We start from the raw sequence: 23,365 nt of genomic DNA on the forward strand, positions 1-23,365 counted from the left end.
TTTTCATAATTTGTCATCACATTGTCCAAATGCAATTTTGAGTCACACTTTCAATGAGCACAATGCTAATCTGTTGCTGTAATAATTCACATTTGTACAGTAACATTGATGCAAGCTTAAAAACCAAATATTTATCTTCCAATGACAACTGAAATTTTTTCTTCATATCTGTTAAACTACATATATTATAGAAACTAGTTTAATTAATTCTGCAAACATATTATACACACTGTAAAATAAATTGTACAATCTTCCTGCAAATGGTAAACATTCTCAAATCTTCTTAATCGTCTGTTAACTATGAATTACAGTCCGATGTTCCTGTCTGTTTTGTGTAAGCTGTGGCATTCAAAATTGATAAATACTTGCTCCTGGCATCCAGCATCTTTGGGATTTCTGATGTATGTATTCCCTGTTTGAGCAGAAATTATGAAAACACAATAAAGAAATTGGTAGATGTGCTTATAACAATATTAAAATCAGTAGGCCATGTAACAGTGCTAATTTAAGCAGGGCAATGGTTAGGGTACTAAAGCAAGAGAAAAATATATTGTCAGACTATCTCATACGATCATAATTCATCATTTCATGCTAAAATTTAATTTGATTTCATATATCTATAAAATGTGATTTTTAGGCTGTAAATCAATAAAATTGGAGAATTAAATAATTTTGCATCTCTACAAGGACATTTTAAACTTGATGATTGTATGAATGCTAAATGTAATAATCAATGAAGAAAGCTTACCACTGCACATCATGAGTGATCTTCATTGCTGCCACTGAATGATCGGGTTCGGATCTGGTTCCTCAACTGTTCTATTAGCTCTGGATTCTCTTCCTGCATCTGCTGTGCAAACTGCTGTCCTCTAGACAAAACAGATAAGAAGTTAACCAAGATAAGTCCTTTTAGCGTCATAGAGTCGTACAGCACTGAAACAGACCTTCGCTCCAACTGTTCACGTTGACTAGATATCCAAAATAAATCTAGACCCACTAACCAGCATTTGGCCCATATCCCTCTAAACCCTTCCTATTCATATAGCCATCCAGATGCATACACAATCTTGAAACATTTCTGCTAATAGAATTGTAGGATCGTGCTATTAAGAAAATAAAATATGCGAAAGGAAGATGCATTGATCTCTTGGGGAATGGTGCTGGGAAAATAATAATGGGGAACAAGGAAATGGCAGAGGAGTTGAATGTGTACCTTGCATCAGTCTTCGTGGTTCAAGACATGATCAACAAATTCAAAATTACTGAATAATCTTAAGGGTGAAAGGGGGAAGAGGAAATAAATACAATAATTCCTAGAGAAAAAAGTACTAGGGAAATTAATGGAGCTAAAGGCCATTAAGTATCCTTGAATTGATAGGTTGCATCTAGGATATTTAAAAAAAATTGTGGCAAAACAAACTAATAGTAATCCTTCAAGAATTATGAGCAACTTCAATTTTGCTTAGGTTATTTCATGGATGTTACTTTGTTAAAAGATGTGTAGATGTCAACTCTCCACTTCTGTCTTGCATTTCTACCAAGGGTTATCATGAGGACTGGAGTCGGGTGGCCTTTCTTGACATTTGAGCACAATATTCGAGATTTTGATGCATTAAGCTACCTAAAAGGAACGAGTCATAGGTAAATATAATTTTGGCATGGAAGAGTAAGGTAATTTGAGGTCACAGGAAAGAGATTGGCAAGGTGAAAAATAAAGGAGAAGCAAGGCTGGTTTCATTGAAAAGCTGCAGCTGTTGCCTTAAGATAGGAAAAGAATTGCTTAAAAAAAATGTTGAAAGCATTTAACTGTGAAACTGTCATAGCTGCCTGTCTTCCGTTTCCAATGCAAAACTGAATTGTGCAGCTACATAAAACTGACTGCAAATTCACTTCTTTCATGGAATGCAGACATTCTAGCAAGGAAATGTATACTGTCCATACCCAAATTACCTTTAAGTTGTTGGTGAGCAGCTTTATTGAACTGCTGCAGTCTGCATCGTGAATTTATTTCCAAGGTGCTATCAGAAAGGGAGTTTCAGAATTTTAATCCAGCACTAAATGATTTTGAGGGAATTGTGCAGGCAGTGGTGTTCCCACAGATCTGCTACCTTTGTCCTTCCAGATAGTAGGTGGCAAGGACTTGGAAAATGCTGTCAAAGGTTATTGGTGAGTTGCTTCAGTGCATCTTATCAATTGTACTTCAGCAACTTCTACTTGTGGTAGAGAGAGTAAATGTTTAAGGTGGTGAATGAGGTATTGATCAAACAAATTGCTTCACCTAAAATTCCTTAAATGTTCTTGCAACAGCACTCAAACTGACAAGTTTTGATGAAAGGTAGGCTAATATTTTTTGGAGTTTAGATTTCAAAATAGTGGCATTTGGATGTTGGTAATGTTTGTCAAGACTTTGTGAAACAGTGACCTAATCTAGCATTGTTGAGAAAGCATATAGGTATGACCCCCGGAATGTCAATGGAAAATGTTTATATTGTGATAGTTTACGATAGAGTAAAATATGAAAAGTTGCTATCTTGTTTTCAGTTCAGAATAATCAATGATTTTAGTTTAGAAAAACACAGACACAAAGTGTTTAGGTCAGTTCACAGGAGACCAGATTGAGTTCAGAAATTTAATATTTCTGCGTAGAAAGGAATTTTTCAGAGCAGTTGAACAAGTAAGTTACTCAGCAGGAGTTTAGTTTGTCCCATTTGGTTAGAAATTTGCAGGTTATTAGAAATTGGGATAGTTTAAATTCTCAGTTTTATGGGTGTTCACAAAAGTAGATTCCACTGTTCACAGCAAAGAAATTAGGGAGATTCAATTAAAGGTGTAATTTAGAGGTAATTTCTATACATTTGATTTGGTGGTGTTGGGAAATAGGTTGAAAGGTTCGTTTTGCTGTGGCTTTTAATATTTTCTAATCTGTTCTCTATCTGCATAGCTTAATTTTATTTTATTCCTTCTGTGTAATAAAATTTATTATTAAAGAACTCCACTCTTGTGTGTGACTATATTTCAATGACATCCCAGCTGTGCAGCTTATGGGTGTGAAAAAGGGTTGAGGAGCCATCCATAAACTACACAGCCTTAGTGATAGTGGACAATTCGGTTAATCAGATAAGGCTCCACAAACATTTCCATGTTCAATGACGGGGCCCAACATACAAAATAAACAAGATTGACGCATTTTTAAGCCAGCTATGCCTCCTGAAGCATCCAATATCACAGAAGCTAATCTTTTGTATCTTTAGCAGTGTTGCTTCTTTATTTGCTCTCACCAGGGGAGGCAATGGCCTAATGATATTATCGATGGACTGTTATTCCAGAGACCTAGGTAAAGTTCTAGGGACCTAGGTTCAAATCCTGCCATGGTAGATAGTGGAATTTGAATTCAATAATTATAAAAAAAAAGTTTGGAATTAAGAGCCGAACAATGCTATGAATCCATTGTCGATTGTTGGAAAAACGAATCTGGTTCACTAATGTCCTTTAGGGAAGGAAACTGCCCATCTTTGGTCTGATCTACATCTGACTCCAGACTCTCAGTGTTGTGGTTGACTCTTCACTGGCCTCTCGGAATTAGGGATGAGCAATAAATGCTACCTAATCAATTATGCCTTCATTTTGTGAATTAATTTAAAAATATCTAATTCTGGTGATGTGCTGGCTTATGTGATTTCAGTTCTATTTTCTGTTGATTGTGTTTTCCCTTTCACTGCTGAAGGTGATACATCCCAAGTCAGGAACCAGCTTTTTGACAACTTTTGTTGTTGTGTGGGAAGTTCCAAGAACCAGGAGACCAGACTACCACTGAGCAAGGGAATTTTTTTTTTATATTTCAAAAATATACTTTATTCGTAAAATAATCATAAAATAATTTGATGGACTGTACATTAGGTAATGCCATACATATGTCAACATTTACATACACAGCTCAGAATTATTATTATATACAGGTCTGTACATTTCTAGCTCATATGCCCATATATTTAACTGAGGCGTCAGCAGAGCCCAAATGACTGCATGGGCCCCCTGTTCTTCTTTAGACAGGCAGATGTTGAATGGTGGTCTTTCTCCACTGCACCTTGGCAGCAGCTGCCCCAAGCTTCAGCGCGTCCCTGAACACGTTGTCCTGGACCTTGGAATGTGCCAGTCTGCAACACTCAGTCGGGGTCAACTCCTTCAGCTGGAAGATCAACAGGTTTCGGACCACCCAGAGAGCGTCCTTCACCGAGTTGATGATCCTCCAGGCGCAGTTGATGTTCGTCTCGGTGTGCGTCCCGGGGAACAGGCCGTAGAGCATGGAGTCCCGCGTCACGGCACTGCTCGGGACGAACCTCGACAAATACCACTGCATTCCTCTCCAGACTTCCTCTGCATAGACACATTCCAGAAGGAGGTGTGCGACAGTCTCGTCCCCCCCGCAGCCGCTTCGAGAGCAGCGTGCGGTGCGGCAGAGAGTCCAGGTGTGCATAAATGAGAGCCCTTCTCACCACCAGCCAAGTCAGGTCTTGGTGCTTGTTGGAAAGTTCTGACGATGAGGCATTCTGCCAAATTGCTTTGACAGTCTGCTCAGGGAACCACTCAACAGGATCCACCCTCTCCTTTTCCCGAAGGGTCTCAAGGACGCTACGTGCAGACCACTTCCTGATGGACTTGTGGTCAAAGGTGTTTTTTTTCAAAAATTTCTCCACGAAGGACAGGTGATACGGAACGGTCCAACTACTCGGAGCGTTCTGCGGCAGCGAGGCCAGGCCCATCCTTCGTAACACCGGGGACAGGTAGAACCTCAGTACGTAGTGACACTTGGTGTTTGCGTACCGGGGATCCACGCACAGCTTGATGCAGCCACACACAAAGGTGGCCATCAGGCTGAGGGTGGCATTGGGAGTGTTTTATCCCCCATTGCACCGATCTTTGTACATGGTGTCTCTTCAGACCCGGTCCATCTTTGATCTCCACATGAAGTGGAAGATGGCCCGGGTGACTGTGGCAGCACAGGTTCTGGGGATAGGCCAGACCTGTGCCACATATAACAATACTGAGAGTACCTCACACCTGATGACCAGGTTTTTTCCCGCGATGGAGAGCGACCTTTGCTCCCATCTGCCTAGTTCTGTCTCATCTTTCTGATCAGCTCTTCCCAGGTCTTGGCGCACGCCCCAGCCCCCCCAGGTGGTCAGTCCTGACGGTGAAGGGGATATAGGATTGGTCGGCCCAGTTCCCGAAGAGCATGGCCTCGCTCTTGCCTCGGTTTACCTTGGCCCCCGAGGCCCGTTCGAACTGGTCACAGATGCACAGGAGTCTGTGTACGGACAGCGGATCCGAGCAGAAAACGGCGACATCATCCATGTACAGGGAGGCCTTAACCTGTAGGCCCCCGCTGCCAGGAATAGTCACCCCTCTCAGGCTCGCATCCTTCCTGATGGATTCGGCAAACACACAAACAAGGCAGGAGAGAGTAGGCAGCCCTGCCTGACTCCAGATCTTACAGGGAAGCTATCTGATTCCCACCCATTGATTGAGACTGCACTGACAAGGTTGGTGTAGTGCAGTCTGATCCAATTGCAGATTCCCTCCCCAAAGCCCATTTTGGAGAGGACATCCCTCATATATGTATGCGATATCCTGTCAAAGGCTTTCTCCTGGTCCAGGCTGATGAGGCAGGTGTCCACCCCACTGTCCTGCACGTAGGCGATCGTATCCCTGAGGAGTGCAAGACTCTTAGAGATCTTCCTGCCCGGTACAGCATAGGTTTGGTTGGGGTGGACCACCGATCCCAGAGCAGACCTGACCCGGTTGGCAATGACCTTTGACAATATTTTTTAGTCTGTGTTTAACAGTGAGATCGGTCTCCAATTTCTAATTTCGTCCCTCTCCCCCTTCTGCTTGTAGATGAGGGTGATGATGCCTTTCCTCATGGATTCACTCATGGTACCTGCCCGAAGCATACTGACATACACCTCCAGCAGGTCCCGGCCAATCAAGTCCCAAAGAGCGGAATAGATCTCGACCGATAAGCCGTCGCTTCTGGGAGTTTTATTCTTTTTGAAGGACTCAAGGGCCCTGGTCAGCTCATCCAGAGATAGCGGCTGGTCCAGCCTCTCTCGTGTTCCGTCATCTAGGATCTCCGTGATAGAGGACAGGAACGACTGGGAGGCTGCGCTGTCGGTTGACTTTGCGTCATACAGGGTGGCATAGAAGGATTTGCTGATCCTCATGATGTCAGCCTGAGATGACATCACCGAGCCATCTTCTTCCTTCACAAGGGAAATGTCAGCACAAGTGAATGCCTCAAACTCCTGGCATTGGTGCTGCATCCTGTAAACCTCCAGGCTTTTCAATATTCTTCTCCCTCTTCACAGTCTTATTAAATATTATTTTCTACCTCAGTGGTCAGGTGATAAAAGAAATCCAAAGATCTAATTCTCTCCAATTTAAGAACTTCCTCCTCCCTTCCTCAGTAACCCTTCCATATCTATAAACTGTTCCTCAACAAGTGCTGCTCACCCTCCATGCTGCTGATATTACTTTATCAACAACCAATGACAGAATTCCCCCCTCTCGTTTCCTGCTTGAGCCCCAATCTCCCATTTTCTACTACTTATACATTCCATTTCTCCATGTAACTCAAATTTCCAATCTCCTTTACTCTGAGCTTTTAACCCTCCTTTCCCATTTCTTCCTGTTACTGTATTCAAAGTTTCCAATTTCCGACCTCCACCACTAATGTCAAGGTCACATCATTTCAGTCTCCATCCTGAACATCAACAACCATGCCACCTGACTGTCTAGGCTCAAAATGATCATTCCCTATACAGCTAAGACTTTCTGTATCAGTGATCAGGAGATATCTTGAACCAGGGATGCATTGAGGTGGAAAATCCAATAAGATTATCACCATATAAATCATCTAAAATAATCTCATGATTCATTCACCATTTAGCAAAATTATAATAAGTTCTAGTAGAGTTTGCAGCTGTCATGAAATGCGAAATAATTCAATCTTCAACGTAATGCAGCAACTCTGCCAAAAATGTCAGACAATTTCTTTTGTGTTCATTTCTGACTCGCACCTGCAAGTTATCAGTTGCAAATTGTTTCTAATTTATGAGTGTCCTTGATTTCAAGGAACAAATTGTATCTACTACAATGCAAATTATTTGGGACTGTCACTAACTGTTCGTATTTTGGAGATGCCATTTTTGGGGGGATTTTATTCAGGTTCAATGCACTAATAACATGTTTCTATATATTTCTTTACTGTACTTGCAGGAAACATTCAAGTACTGATTTGTTGGGGCCAAATATCAGAATGCACCAATCAAAAATTTGAGCAGTATCTGTATCTATGCATTTTAAAAGCACTTTAAGAGATTCAAAACTGTCATTAGGGGTTTGCTGGTTACATTGTGCAAATAGATCAATCAGATCAGTATGCAATTAAAGAACATCTAGCTTTCTTTCAGTCTTGGGGCTCTTAAGTTATAGTTCTTTAGTTTATATTGTTTCAATAACTGGACTAAAAAAAACTATTGTAACTCAACAACAGAAATACTTTACTCAGTCATTAATTCTCACAAATACCTTACATGAAAACTCAATATTCTGTACCATAATTTATGAAAAATAGTAATCAAATTGTATAATGTCAAAGGTTACAAGTTGCAAATACTCACGCTTGTATTAGGCTGCCCATATCTGTCAGACCTCCTACTCCTGCTGCAGGACCACTAATTGCATTAGACATCATTCCTGACATTCTGGTCATAATATAGAGATAAAATTGAAAAATATTCAATTTAATAAGCATATTTTATGCAAATTTATAAAAAAATGAAAAATACGACAACTTACAGTTGTTGTAATTGGGGGTTCTGCATCAAGCTTGCAGCCTAGAAAAAAATTATACAGTCAAAAAAAAAGCAGCAATCTTCAAGTATGAGCTAAGTGTTTAGAAGGCATAATAAATTTTGAGAAATCAGTTTTTTTCATAAACCAATTTCTGTCCTAAAATCTCCTTTGGAATAGCACAGTAAAGGAAAAAAAAAATGTTTCTTAAGAGGTTAGCTCACTAATTACATTCAAGACTGAGATAGACATTTTTCATCAGTAAGGGAATCCAGGGTTATGGAAAAAGACAGAAAAAGTGGATTTGAGGGTCATCAGATCAGCCATGGTCACAATGAATGACCAAGCAGACTTGGGGTGGCTTAATGGTTTAACATAGAACATAGAAAAATACAGCGCAGTACAGGCCCTTCGGCCCTCGATGTTGCGCCGATCCAAGCCCACCTAACCTACATTAGCCCACTATCCTCCATATGCCTATCCAATGCCCGTTTAAATGCCCATAAAGAGGGAGAGTCCACCAGTGTTACTGGCAGGGCATTCCATGAACTCACGACTCGCTGAGTAAAGAATCTACCCCTAACATCAATCACCCCTTAATTTAAAGCTATGCCCCCTCGTAATATCTGATTCCATACGTGTAAAAAGGTTCTCATGGCCAACCCTATCTAAATCCCTAATCATTTTGTACACCTCTATCAAGTCACCCCTAAACCTTCTTTTCTCCAATGAAAACAGCCCCAAGTGCCTCAGCCTTTCCTCATATGATCTTCCTACCATACCAGGCAACATCCTGGCAAACCTCCTCTGCACCCGTTCCAGTGCCTCCACATCGTTCCTATAGTATGGCGACCAAAACTGCACACAATACTCCAGATGCGGCCACACCAGAGTCTTATATAACTGCAACATGACCTCAGGACTTCGGAACTGAATTCCTCTACCAATAAAAGCCAGTACGCCATATGCCTTCTTCACAGCACTATTTACCTGGGTGGCAACTTTCAGAGATCTGTGTACATGGATACCAAGATCCCTCTGCTCATCCACACTATCAAGTATCCGACCATTATCCAAGTATCCCATCTTCTAGTTAATCTTACCAAAGTGAATCACTTAACACTTCGCTACATTGAACTCCATTTGCCACCTTTCTGCCCAGCTCTGCAGCTTATCTATATCCCGCTGTAACCTGCCACATCCTTCCTCACTGTCAACAACTCCACCGACTTTCGTATCATCCGCAAACTTGCTCACCCAACCTTCTAGCCCCTCCTCCAGGTCATTTATAAAAATGACAAACAGCAGTGGTCCCAAAATAGATCCTTGCGGAATACCGCTGGTAACTGCACTCCAAGATGAACCTTTATCATCAACTACTACCCTCTGTCTTCGTACAGCCAGCCAATTCCTAATCCAAACCTCCAACTCACCCTCAATGCCATACTTTACTTCTGCTTCTACAGCTTGTGACCTTAAATACTTTATTCCATAGGTAACTCCAGGCTAGAAAGCTAGGCAATGAAGTTCATTTCAAAATTATACAAGATCAAAACTGCAATCTTCAAAACAATTTTTGTAGCCACAGTATTTATTACATAGCTAGTTTAGTTAAGTTGTTGGTCAATGGTAACCTCAGGATGTCAATAGTGAGGGGGGGGGGGGGCGGTTGCGTTCAGTGCTGGTAATGCTGCTGAATGGAAAAAGCTGATGATACAACTCTCTCTCATTAGAGATGGTCATTGACTGGCACTTGAGAGATGTAAATGATACTTGTCACTTTTTAGCCGAAGCCTGATTAACCAGGTCCTGCTGCACATGGACATGGTCTGCTTCAGTAACTAAGAATTGCAACTGTTACTCAATGTTATGCAATAAGCAGTGAGCATTCCCACTTCTGACCTTATGACAGGGTAGTGTTAAGGTTGGGGGTGGGGGGGGGGGGGGGGGGGGGGGGGGGGGGGCGGGGGTGGTGGTGATGTGAAACATTGTGAAGGGTGTAATTGATAAAGTAGCTAAAGATGATTGGGCAGAGAGCACTGCCCAGAGGAACTTTTGCAGTGATGTCCTTGGGCTGAGAGAATTAAACTTCAGCAAGCAGAAGCATCATGCTTTGTGCAAAGTGAGACTCTAACAGACATTCCCATTGACTGCAGTTTTATGAGGGCTCCTTAATATCATACTCAGTCAAATGTTGCCTTGATGTCAAGGACTGTCAGTCTTACCTCACCTCTGCAGTTCAGCTCTTTTGTTCATTTTTAAGCCATTAGGTCATACAGAAGCTGATTGGCCATACAGAATCCAAATTAATACCAGCAAGCAGGTCATTCCTTTTTAAGTGCCTTTTGATTGTACTGTCAAAAACCACATTTTGTTAATGATTGAGGGGGTGGCTGTCAAGTGGGATTTGTCTGCTTTTTATGCACAGACATTAGATTACTTACAGTGTGGAAACAGGCCCTTCGGCCCAACAAGTCCAGGGACCTGGGTTGAATTCCCGCCTCAGGCGACTGACTGTGTGGAGTTTGCACGTTCTCCCCGTGTCAGCGTGGGTTTCCTCCGGGTGCTCCGGTTTCCTCCCACAGTCCAAAGATGTGCGGGTCAGGTGAATTGGCCATGCTAAATTGCCCGTAGTGTTAGGTAAGGGGTAAATGTAGGGGTATGGGTGGGTTTCGCTTCGGCGGGTCGGTGTGGACTTGTTGGGCCGAAGGGCCTGTTTCCACACTGTAAATCTAATCTAATCTAATCTAATCTATCATAATCTCATTGAATGGTTGAATGGTGGAACAGATTTGAGGAGCTGAAAGCCCAATTCCAATTCCTGTCAACACCAAATTCGTCTTTCCAGTGTACATTCTATGTTCTTGCCACCTTCAACCTTCAACATGGAATAGTACTGATTCATTAGCCACAGGATGACTTGTAAATTGTATCAGCAGATGGTTTCCTTGCCCACGTTTGACCTGGTGCTAGAGGATTTCATTAAACTTTGCCTCTGTATTTAAACCTTTTCTTGGCTATCCTCTCCTTATGGCTATAACCTCATGCAGTTCAACAACACTTATCATTCCTTCAACTCTCACCTCTTGAATATTCTCCATTCTTTTTACTTAACCATTGAAGAATTTACTTCCAATCATTTATCTCCCATAGGCCTCAATTCCTTTCCCAATTATTATATCTCCCAGCTCTCTTCATATTTAACACTTTTCTTAAAACCCATCTATTCAATTATCCTTTTGATAATCTATTCTAATATTATCTTTGCCCCAAAATCTATTCTTATGTGTAAAGTGTCTTCGAGCATTTCCTAGATTAAAGATGACATGCAAATATAAGTGTTGTTGTTCTCTCACTTCCCCAAGGGACTGGTGATAAAAGAAAAAATCCAAATTGAAGAGGAAAAAGGAGAAGGAAAGGAAAGTCAAGTCAACTCTCTCTTCTTATTTTCCCTTTAAAAAGCAAACAAATCTTCCAAGCTACCAAATATCATCATATGAATTAGATCCACAATTAATATTGTCCACTTTGGTACAGGTATGTTTTGCAGTAACCTTACTTTAATTATACTTACCATACTTACAAAACTTGGATTATTCAGTAAACTTGCTAAATCAAATCCCAAACCAGCGCCTGTCTATAGATACAGAAATCACTTATAATCACATTCGTATTAACAATTATAAATTAAACAAACAATAGGTAATCGAGTTCTAAACAACACCAAAAATAGAAATAAATTATGAACAAATAGTGCAATAACATGTTTGGCTTCTACAGTCATAGTTAAACTGATATTTAGCAACTACAATAGTATATTGTTCATATTAAATGCTACTTTAAGTTGTCATCATTTCATTATTATATTGTTTGTTGACATGGCCCTAACCTATTACATAATAGAAGCATTGTCATTGTTAAGTAGCTGAATAGTTTTGTTGACTCAGAATAGCTAAAGATTTAGTCTTAAATTATTTCTTTCAATAATAAGGTTTAAAGGTTTTATTTTAGGATTGCATCTTTAACTGAAAATAAAGTGAAAGGGGTGACATGGTCTGTGTCTGACAGCAGGCTTAGTTGAGGTGGCTGTTAACGCTTCAATGATTGCTTGGATTTGCAGAAAAACATCTTTAAATTTAGTCAAGTAATGTGAGCACTGGTGGTTAAGCTGAAATTTAATGCTCAGTCTTAACTGCCCTTGAGAGGTTGGTAGTGAGCTGCCTTCTTGAACTACTGCAAACCATGGTTTAAGGTGTTCACATTTGAGGACCAAATTCAGTACTATATAGCTACAGTTAAATTGCTAGCTATCAAAGTTGTAATAAAATATTGAGAGTGTAATGTTGTAATGAGTTCACAGTCATAGAGTCATAGAGATGTATAGCACAGAAACAGACCCTTTAGTCCAACTTGTCCATGCTGACCAGATATCTCAACCCAATCCATTCCCACCTGCCAACACCCAGCCCAGATCCCTCCAAACCCTTCCTATTCATATACCTATTCAGATGTCTTTTAAATGTTGCAATTGTACTAGCCTCCACAACTTCCTCTGGCAGTTCATTCCATACACATACCACCCTCTGTGTGAAAAAGTTGCCCCTTAGGTCTCTTTTATATCTTTCACCTCTCACCATAAACCTATACCCTCTAGTTCTGGACTCCCCCACCCCAGGGAAAAGACTTTGTCTATTTATCTTAGCCATGCCCCTCATAATTTTGTAAACCTCTATAAGGTCACCTCTCAGCCTCCAATACTCCAGGGAAAACAGCCCCAGCCTGTTCAGCCTCTCCCTGTAGCTCAGATCCTCCAACCCTGGTAACATCCTTCTAAATCTTTTCTGAACCCTTTCAAGTTTCACAACATCTTTCCGATAGGAAGGAGACCAGAATTGCATGCAATACTCCAACAGTGGTCTAACCAATATACTGTTAAGCCGCAACATGACCTCCCAACTCCTGTACTCAATACTCTGACCAATAAAAGAAAGCATACCAAATGCCTTCTTCACAATCCCGTCGACCTGCACTCCAAGGTCTCTTTGTTCAGCAACACTCCCTAGGACCTTACCATTAAGTGTATAATTCCTGCTAAGATTTGCTTTCCCAAAATGCAGCACCTCGCATTTATCTGAATTAAACTCCATCTGCCACTTCTCAGCCAATTGGCCCATCAGGTCCAGATCCTGTTGTAATCTGAGGTCACCCTCTTTGCTGTCCACTACACCTCCAATATTGGTGTCATCTGCAAACTTACTAATTGTACCTCTTATGCTCGCATCCAAATCATTTATGTAAATGACAAAAAGTAGGGGACCCAGCAGCGATCCTTGTGGCACTCCACTGGTCACAGGCCTCCAGTCTGAAAAGCATCCCTCCACCGCCACCCTCTGTCTTCTTCTACCTTTGAGCCAGTTCTCTATCCAAATAGCTAGTTCTCCCTGTATTCCGTGAGCTCTAACCTTGCTAATCAGTCTCCCATGGGGAACCTTGTTGAACGTCTTACTGGATCACATCTACTGCTCTGTCCTCATCAATCTTCTTCGTTACTTCTTCAAAAAACTCAATCAAGTTTGTGAGACATGATTTCCCATGCACAAAGCCATGTTGACTATCCCTAATCAGTCCTTGCTTCTCCAAATACATGTCCATCCTGTCCCTCAGGATTCCCTCCAACAACTTGCCCACCACCGAGGTCAGGTTCACCGCTCTATAGTTCCCTGGCTTGTCTTTACCGCCCTTCTTAAACAGTGGCAACATGTTTGCCAACCTCCAGTCTTCTGGCACCTCACCTGTGACTATCGATGATACAAATATCTCAGCAAGAGGCCCAGCAATCACTTCTCTAGCTTCCCACAGAGTTCTCGGGTACACCTGATTAGGTCCTGGGGATTTATCCACTTTTAACCGTTTCAAGACATGTCCTTACAAATTTGCTTCTCAATTTCCCTGTGATATGATACAATCCCAATAGGGTGATCATCCCTTTCTTATTTCTCAATTCCACCCAAATAACTTTCTTGGATGTATATCCGGGAATATCCTCCCTCAGCACAGCTGTAATGCTATCCCTTATCAAAAACACCACTCCCCTTCCTCCCTGGCCTCTCTTTTTGTCCATCCTGTAGCATTTGTATCCTGGAACATTAAACTGCTAGTCCGGTCCATCCCTGAGCCATGTTTCTGTATTGCTATGATATCCCAGTCCCATGTTCCTAACCATGCCAGAGTTCATCTGCCTTCCCTGTTAGGCCTCTCGCATTGAAATTGATGTATTTTAATTTATCAGTCCTACCTTGTTCGCAGTTTTTTTCCCTGCCTGACCTGTTTGACTCGCCTTTGTTCTCAACTATACCAGTGTAGGATTGATCTCTTTCCTCACTATCTCCCTTGGTTTCCCCCCCCCCCCCCCCCCACCTTACTAGTTTAAATTCTTCCAAGCAGCTCCAGCAAATCTCCCTGCCAGTATATTAGTCCCTTTCCAATTTAGGTGCAATCTGTCCTTCTTGTACAGGTCACTTCTACCCCAGAAGAGATTCCAATGATCCAAAAATGTGAATCCTTCACCCACAACATCAGCTCCTCAGCCATGCATTCATCTGCTCTAGCCTCCTATTCCTGCCCTCACTAGCTCATAGCACTGGGAGTAATCCAGATATTACTACTCTTGAGGACCTCCTTTTTAAATTCCTGCCTAAACTTTCTATAATCTCCCTTCAGAATCTCAACCTTTTCCCTTCCTATCTTGTTAGTTCTAATGTGTATAATAACCTCCTGCTGGTCCCTCTCCCCCTTGAGAACATTCTGCACCCTCTCTGGAACATCTTTAATCCTGGCACCAGGGAAGCAACACAACATTCTGATTTTTTGTGCTAGCCACAGAAATGTCTGTCTGTACCTCAGACAAAAGTGTCCCCTAACACAATTGATCTCTTGGAGCCTGGCGTACTCCTCATTACATTAGAGCCAGTCTCAACACTAGAAACTTAGCTGTATGTGCTACATTCCCCTGAGAATCCATCACCCACTACATTTTACAAAACAGTATACTTGCTTGAAATGGGATAGCCACAGAAAACTCCTGCACTAACTGCCTATCTCTCTTACCTTTCCTGGAGTTAACCCATGTATGTGACTGTATCTGCGACGTTTCCCCCTTCCTATAACTGCCATCCATTTCATTCCCTTGCTCTTATAAAGTCCTTATTGCCCCTCACTGTCTCTCCAACCGGTCTATTCAATCTGATAGGCTTCCCAACCAATGGCATTTATTGTAGATATAATCCTCAGTAACTCTCCCAAAACTCCCACATCTGACAAGAACAACATATCTACTAAAGGCCATTTTTGCTTCTTTCAATCTACAGACCCAGAAAATAGCACTGTCTTATTCCGCAACAAAACACAGCTCCAGGTTAAATTAATACTTATGGCTTATATTTTAAGTTTCATCAAGAGACGTATCTCAATGAAACATTTAATCAAGAAAGAACTCACTCTACTCACTATTGCAGACTTACTGTAAGACCACACTTAAAATATCCACTTATCTGTTTCTGTGCTGTGACCTCTCCCAAGATCAGTTGTGAATTTCACTGTTTGTTAATTTTCCCAGACACACTCTGAAAGTCCAGCGACATGTTCACTGTTGTGTCATTGAGCAATGTGGGTTTCTCTCTCTCTCTCTCCTGCACTGACCTCATCATGGGTTTCTTTTCTCTGTTCTTCTCCCTTTTAAAAGTGCTGTTGTTTTGAGTTTTTTTTTCTGCAAGTTCCAAAACAATGCATCATCATATAAAACAGTAATTGCTGCGCCTGGAATTCAAGGAAATCATTTCCAACACCTCAAAAAAGAGCAGCTGTTACAGCCAGAAATTTATCCCGCCCTCCATCTTGGATTACCCAGAATCCTGTTGAAGTGTTAAATACATAAACAATGGATGACCTATTTTGTGAAAGAGCCAGAAGGTTTCTACTTATTTAAAAGGGTTGGCACAGTGGCTCAGTAGTTAGCACTGCTACCTCACAGCGCCAGAGACCCAGGTTCGATTCCATCTTCGGGTGACTGTCTGTGTGGAGTTTGCACATTCTCCCTGTGTCTGTGTGGGTTTTCTCAGGGTGCTCCGGTTTCCTCCCACAGACAAAGATGCGCAGGTTAGGTGAATTGGCCATGCTAAATTGCCCATAGTGTTCAGGGATGTGTAGATAGATGCATTAGTCAGGGGTAAATGTTGGGGAATGGGTCTGGGTGGGTTACTCTTTGGAGGGTTGGTGTGGACTTGCTGGCCCTAAGGGTCTGTTTCCAGACTGTAGGGAATCTGAAAAAAAGCAAAATGTTCTTTAAAAATAAAAGGATGAAAATTATGTAAGAATCTAATGAAAAGATATTTCATCCATCCTTCACCACACACAATGTGGGTGATTATTTGAACTTGGTTTGTAATTCATGAATGGGAAGAAATTGAAAGATTTGCCTAACTTGAAAATAAAGGAAAAAATCTACAGTAATCTTCATAGTGACAACCAGCAGTTAACTTAGAGAATGTTCTGAAGCCTAAGTTTGAACTGAGAAGTACATGGCTGCTGTGAAGAGAGTTTGGAAGATTTGGAAAATGTGCCCATAAAATTTCATACATTGGAGAATAAATGGAACACTGGGGAAAAATTAAGAGTAAATTCCAGAGAATTGTGGCATACCTTTGGATTGTTCCCAGAAGACACGAATGAACGTTCAAGGCTTTTGTAACATGAGGGAATTCTAGGTGGGGTATATATTTTTCAGTGAATGCTGGTTGCTCGCATTTCTCTCACAAGTGACCATTTAATTCCAAGATTGAAGAGAGTGTGAGCTTCAAACCTTTCTACCTGGATACAAGGCCAGTGTGATTCACAATGTCATAGATTTGGCTTTGAGAGGCAGGGGTTTATAAGATTTCCATGAAAGTCACAGAATTATTCTTCCAGCATCCAGAAGATAAAACAATTAATGACAACATATCTCTATGATTCACAATGCAGTGAAGGGGAGTGAGCTACTGCTTGGACTGAAAAGACTAAACATGATTATTTGAAACAAAACTGGAAAATTCAACTGCTTTGCTCTCGAATGACAATTGTCAGGAAAAACCTTAATTGTGAAAGTTAAAACTCACACAACACAAGGTTATAGTCCAACAGGTTGTGTGATTTTTAACTTTGCCCCCTCCAGTCCAACCATATTTTAATTGTAAAAAACAACTTTATGGCTAAAGGTTAACAGTTGGAAAAGGAAAGTGATAGAAACCCTTCATGAGACTGGAACACTGATTTAGGAGTAGAAATACACCATTTATCCCTTCGAGCCTGCTCCACCAGGTCTGGGAAAACCAAATAGCTTATCTTGGTTGTTCAACAAGTAAAGGAGGGAAAGCTGCTTTCTGCAATTTAATGTAGAAACGGTCTACAAAGTTGATGTACAGGCAAAAGTACTTTAGCATTTTGTTATGGTAAAATTCTTAACGTGATGATCTTATGTTATCTTTTCAGCTATTAACAGGATGAAGTTCTTTCAACAAATTCTAAGTGCCATCTAAAAAGCCCAACTCCTCACTTTCAGAAAATAAATAATAGATATCTTAAGACTTTCACATTTTTATTTATAACATATATGCATCAAATACACTGTGTGTTAATGGGGTAATATCCCAAAGAACTTTCCGTTTAAATTACCAGTTAACCATCCATTAGTAATGAGCTGGAAATTCAGAGTTTTCAAAGAGTTACTTATATTCAAACCAGCAGGCAAATAGCCTGAGAAAACATGCACATTTTGACGATCTGGAAAACCTTGAGGTGCAAATGTTACCTTTAAAGTAGACAAGTGCATCACATGGACTGCAAATTCAGTAGAACAACACTTACTGGACTTGATGCTTCTCCTATTTTCTGTTCTGCCACTCTCAGGTTTGATTTGAAAGTTCCATTTTCAGGGTCCAATTCTACAGCCTTTTTGTAATAGGTGATTGCTTCTGAATGCTTATTCAAAGAAGTCAATGCTAAACTGAAAAAAAAAATCACTTTCAGATCTTCAGGAAAAGAAAAAGGATACTTTTCTCCAATGAATTTGAAAGGTGTGATTACATACCCCATCCTTCCATAAGCTTTGCTATAGTCTGGGTCAATGGCTATTGCCCTCTTGCAATCCTCTATTGCTGCAGTGTAATTATTAAGTTTGCTCTGAGCAGCAGCCCTAAACAAATTCAGTTGAATTTTAGTGTATGAACTCTGATTAAAAGAAAAATTATATCAAATTTCAGAGTTACATGGAAAAGGAAACCAATTCCTGCCAAAATGATATTGTTTAAAGATTTAGGTTTTAATATTTATCAAACATTAACTTATCGATAAATAAAATTTCTGTAACAGTTTGTAACCCACAGAAGCATAGTCACATAAATAGGTAAGTGTTGGCAAAATTGAAGTAAGCTGTTTCAAAATTATCTTCTCTTCAAATATTTGTTGATCAATGATTTCAAAGATAGATTTTTCATTAAATAAAAAGTAAGCAATCAACCAATCATATAGCATTGTTACAAATGTATACTGAGATATTTGCTGAACATTCTTTCACTAGATTTATCATTTGTTTGAAGATCACCAAATTTCTCAATTTAATATCTAGATAAACTAAAATTCAAAATTATTAGATGGTGTTACCATATAAATAATACATATTATGTGACATGATTTTACAGTAATATATTTAATAACCTTATTTGTTCCAATTACTTGTCATTTTATATCAATAAAATATGATATTTATATAATAAAGGAAAACCAACAGTACATTAACTGTCATTATACTTAAATACTCTCTGCAACTCAATGGTAATTACTCAAAATGTCGATGTACAAATAGAATTCTTCAAGTTTTATTAAAGTAACCACTGTTCAATAATGTAAAAAAATTGTATGGAGTGAATGTAAGGATTTTACTCAATCTCAGAGAAAGATGGAGGAAATATTGTGTCGAGTGTGATAAAATACTAATTTTGTTGAAAAAGCGCATTATTACAATTTTGACATACAAAAAAATGATAAATCTTCACTTAGATCTGTTGACACATTCGCGGTTTTAATCTTTGTGAATTTAATCAGACTGAAACAGATAAATCAATACAAAATAGACAGCAGAAAGAATTATTACCGGTTACAAAAGTAAACTGCACTATTTGGATCCAATTCAATTGCTTGAGTATAAGAGTCTACAGCAGCCCTGTAATTCTCCTCTTTTATATAGTTGTTGCCTGAATATTTGAACAAATACAAATTAGAGTTAATCATTCATATTTGTGAGAAAATGTATTGTCACTCCTTGTTTTGTATTTTATTTACTTTTAATTATGTAGCACAGGGTTTCTCAAACTGTGGGAACAAAATTTTGGGAAAACAGTACACAAATCCATATGGAGATTATGGAGTGCAGACAGGAGGAACCAGGAGAGGGAATTCAGAAATGCTGAACATTGGAAACATGCTAATTGGCCTGATAATCCAGTGTCCACAACAGCCAATCTGAAAACAAAAGTGGTGGAGTGTTCTGTGGCCCTTAGATTTGCTCCTGAGTTACAGGTCTTTCAGCGCTGGAGCTAGATTTCCTCTGTCCTTGAAAGCAGAGAATATTTCATCCAGCATTGTTTTGGGAACTTTTAAAATCCAAAAACAAAAGATTTAGCAAACAGGCAGACCGATAGATATGGATAGATGGAGTTCGTTAGATCAGCCTGTGCTTAGCATTGCATGTGGCAAGGTCTCTGAGACAGGATTGTGTTGGTTCTGGAGAGGGAGCGTCTCTGGAAGAGAAGCAGCAATTGGGTGAATGACCTGAGGAGTTGCATGGAATTCAACTTGGATAAATGCAAGGTATTACATTTTGGTAAAACAAACAAAGCCAGGTCTTCTACAAGTAATGGCAGAGCCCTGCGTGGCATTTAGAACAGAGACCCCTTGGGCTCAGCTACATAATTCTTTAAAATTTACATCACAGGGTAGACAGCGTGGTTAAGAAGACATTTACCATGCTTGAATAGGAGATACCGGTGTTGGACTGGGACATACAAAGTTAAAAATCACACAACACCAAGTTATAGTCCAACAGGTTTATTTGGAAGCACTAGCTTTCAGAGCACTGCTCGTTCATCAGGTGGTTGTGCTTGATTTTTAACTTTAGCATGCTTGCCTTCATTGCTCAGATTTTTGAGTCTGGGAGTTTGGCTGTCAAGTTGAGGTTGTACAAGCTGTTTGTGAGGCCTCTTCTGGAGTTCTGTGTACAATTCGGGTCACCCTGCTATAGTAAAGATATTATTAAATTGGAGAGGGATCAGAAAAGATTTACCAGGATTTTGTCAGGAATGGACGGTTTAAGTTATAAAAATAGGCTGGGACTTCTTTTCCCACTGGAGCATAAGAGATTGAGGGGTGACTTTATAGAGGTTTATATAATAATGAGGCATAGATAAGGTGAATAACAAGAGTCTTTGCCCTAGATGTTCAAAACCAGAGAGCATATTTTCAAGGTGAGAAGAGAAAGATTTAAAAAGGACATTTTAACACAGCCAGTGGCTTACATGTGGAATGAACTGCAAATGGTGATTCCGGGTACAACTACAGCATTTAAAAGACATTTGGATAAATATATGAATAGGAAAGGTTTGGATGAAGATGGGCCAAAGGCAAGCAATGAGACTAGCTTGGTTTGGAAAATGGTTGGCATGAACTAGTTGGACCGAAGGGTCTGTTTCCATGCTATATGACTCTATGAGTGGAGACACAATGGGGAATGAATGAATCATTTATGATCACATGTATTTCATAGTGAAAAATACAATAATTTACAATTAAAAGCTTTCACGGTCACCAGCGCCATTTTGAATAATTTAAGAATAATAAAAATAGCTTAAAGACAGTCCATAACACTTCTACTACCACTTCACTGCTGCCAGCGGCAGAGCCAGCCAATGAAGTCGCTGCTCCTCAGGTGCCATCTTTCTACCTCACTGATGTCAGCTCTGCTCCACTGATGCCGGGTCCCATGCTTGCCCCTCCACTAGTTGTCTCCTTAAAGCCAATGCCACAGTCAGGCTTTAGGCTCATCAGCTGCCTTGACTCCATCTGCCTCCCATTCCTGGTTCATCAGCCACAGTTGGGGGGGGTTTCCCAGAATGGCTGCCATTGAGAGGCCGAATCCAGGAGACAGAAGAACTGTCACACTGTGACTCAGAGATGGAGAGGGCTGAGTAAGCGCCCAAAAATACCTGCCCTACAGCTGACCCTTAGAGGAGTATGTTTCAATCTCAAGTGTGATCAGCAAGAGTTTGCAAATACTTGCAATTAGGCTAATTGCTGGATTTTAAGAATAAAAATCTCTTTTTTGCATTCTTAAAATCTAAACCTGTTGGTGAGGGAAGGGTAGACATTTTAAGGTTTTTACTTACAGCTGGTTCTTGCAGGCCTTATAATATAAAAGATAAACATTAAGTTCTCCCAGCACAGCGTGCAAGCAGCAAGAGCGTGGGTGAGCCTGATGTCAGTGGTGGCTAAATTGTTAGAGGGGATTCTGAGAGACAAGATTTACATGCATTTTCAGAGTCAAGGACTGATTAGGGATAGTCAGCAAGATTTTGTGTGTGGAAAATCATGTCTCACATTCTTGATTGAGGTTTTTTTGAAGAACTGAACAATAGATGACAACAGAGCAGTAAATGTTGTTTACATGGACTTTAGCAAGGCCTTCAACAAGGTTCCACATGAAAGACTGGCGAGTAAGATTAGATCACATGGTATCCAGGGAGAGCTGGCTAATTAGATACAAAATTGGCTTGACAGTAAGAGACAGATAGTGATGATACAGGGTTGTTTTTCGGACTGAAAGCCTATGACCAGAGGATTTCCACAGTTGTTCTTCATTCATATAAACGATTTGGATGAAAAGGTAGGAGGCACAGTTAGTAAGTTTGAGGATAGCACCAGAATTGGTGGCTTGGTGGACAGTGAAGAAGGTTATCAAAGAGTATAACAGGATCTTGATCAGCTGGACCAATGGGATGAGGAGTGGCAGATGGAATTTAATTCAGATAAATGTGAGTTGTTGCATTTTGGCCAGAACAAACAGTGCAGGATGTACACAGTTAATGGTGAGCCCTGGGGAGTGGTACAGGCATTATGTTATTAAATTGGAAAGGATGCAGAAAAGATTTACAAGATTATTACTGGGACTGGAGGGTTTGAGTTATAAGGAGAGGCTAGACAGGCTGAGACTACTTTCCCTGAAGCTTTGGAGGCTGAGGGGTGACCTTGTACAAGTCTACAAAATCTGGAGAGGCATAGATAAGCCAAGGATTTTTTTCCCCCAAGGGTAGGGTATTCTAAAACTAGAAGCCATAGGTTTAAGCTGAGGGGAGAAACTTTAAAAGGGACCAGAGGGGCAATTGTTTTCACGCAGATGGCAGTACGTACGGAGAATGAGCTGCCAGAGGAAGTGGCGCAGGCTGGTACAATTGTGACATTTAAAAGGTATCTGGATGGGTACATGAATAGAAAGGGTTTAGAAGGATTTGAGCTAAACACAGGCAAATGGGACTAGATCAGTTAAGGATAGCTGGCCAGCATGGACAAGTTAGTCTGAAGAGTCTATTTCCATGCTGTATAACTCTATAACTTTATAAAATAAAATTACTTTACAAAGCAAAACAAAATGAATGGAGTGGAAAATTTAGATTTACAAACTCATTTCCCCTGCAATATTACCCAAGTACTGTAGAACATGGCATATTAAGGCAACCGTTGAAGTTTTCAAAATCCTGGAAAAACTGGTTGATTTGCAGGCAGCAAGAAAGTATGAATTGCCAGTGTTGCTACAGCCTGTCACCAATTGAAATGAGTGATTCAAAATAAAATCAATGTGGCACATTTTATTGACTAAATTAATACTACATGGATACCTTTATCCACAATTCAATTTCTTTTAAGCACTGTAAAATTTATTACCTTCAATGTTTGACACAAAGAGCTCAACAAATTCATCGCAAGTCATTTTGGCTACTGCGTCATCATAACAATGGATCAATTTGATAATCCGAATGATCCCTCCACAATAAGTAATTTTCCTCTCCATCCATTCAACTGTATATTCTACATTTTTGAACAATCTGATGACAATTTGTGCATAAGTATCCCACAAATTGATAATGAAATCATAGACGACACCAAATGATGCAGCACACATATATCCACTCCTTGAGGGCTTTTTATTTTCCCCAACTATCCATCTATTCGATTTAGTGTAAATGTGATCCGTGAACAGCCTGCTACATGACTAAGGTTTGAACCTTCAGATGTTAGACTCCCCCTGACATAACTAATGTTTTTTCCCCTCCACAGGTGTTTCTTGATTGGTTAAAGAACAAGGCCCATGCTCATTTGCTATGGTTTTTTTTGAGTAGGCCCCCTCTATGCCTGCCCAACACATCACTGACGA

General features: G+C 40.3%; 1 protein-coding gene across 1 annotated transcript in view; it reads right to left on the reverse strand.

Moving 5' to 3' along the window:
* Positions 1-401: 401 nt before the first annotated feature.
* Positions 402-23,365, reverse strand: part of sgtb (small glutamine rich tetratricopeptide repeat co-chaperone beta) — a 39,554-nt gene continuing 16,590 nt past the window's right edge. Inside the window, exons 4-11 of the mRNA XM_060830455.1 lie at positions 19,037-19,136; positions 17,975-18,079; positions 17,752-17,890; positions 11,426-11,488; positions 7,858-7,895; positions 7,680-7,763; positions 749-869; positions 402-412 (exon numbers count right to left, since the gene is read on the reverse strand). Coding sequence (XP_060686438.1) covers positions 758-869; positions 7,680-7,763; positions 7,858-7,895; positions 11,426-11,488; positions 17,752-17,890; positions 17,975-18,079; positions 19,037-19,136 — 641 coding nt within the window. The 3' untranslated portion in view covers positions 402-412; positions 749-757. The remainder of the gene's footprint in view (positions 413-748; positions 870-7,679; positions 7,764-7,857; positions 7,896-11,425; positions 11,489-17,751; positions 17,891-17,974; positions 18,080-19,036; positions 19,137-23,365) is intronic.

Source organism: Hemiscyllium ocellatum, chromosome 1, assembly GCF_020745735.1.
Source record: "Hemiscyllium ocellatum isolate sHemOce1 chromosome 1, sHemOce1.pat.X.cur, whole genome shotgun sequence".
In the NCBI taxonomy this organism is placed as follows: domain Eukaryota; kingdom Metazoa; phylum Chordata; class Chondrichthyes; order Orectolobiformes; family Hemiscylliidae; genus Hemiscyllium; species Hemiscyllium ocellatum.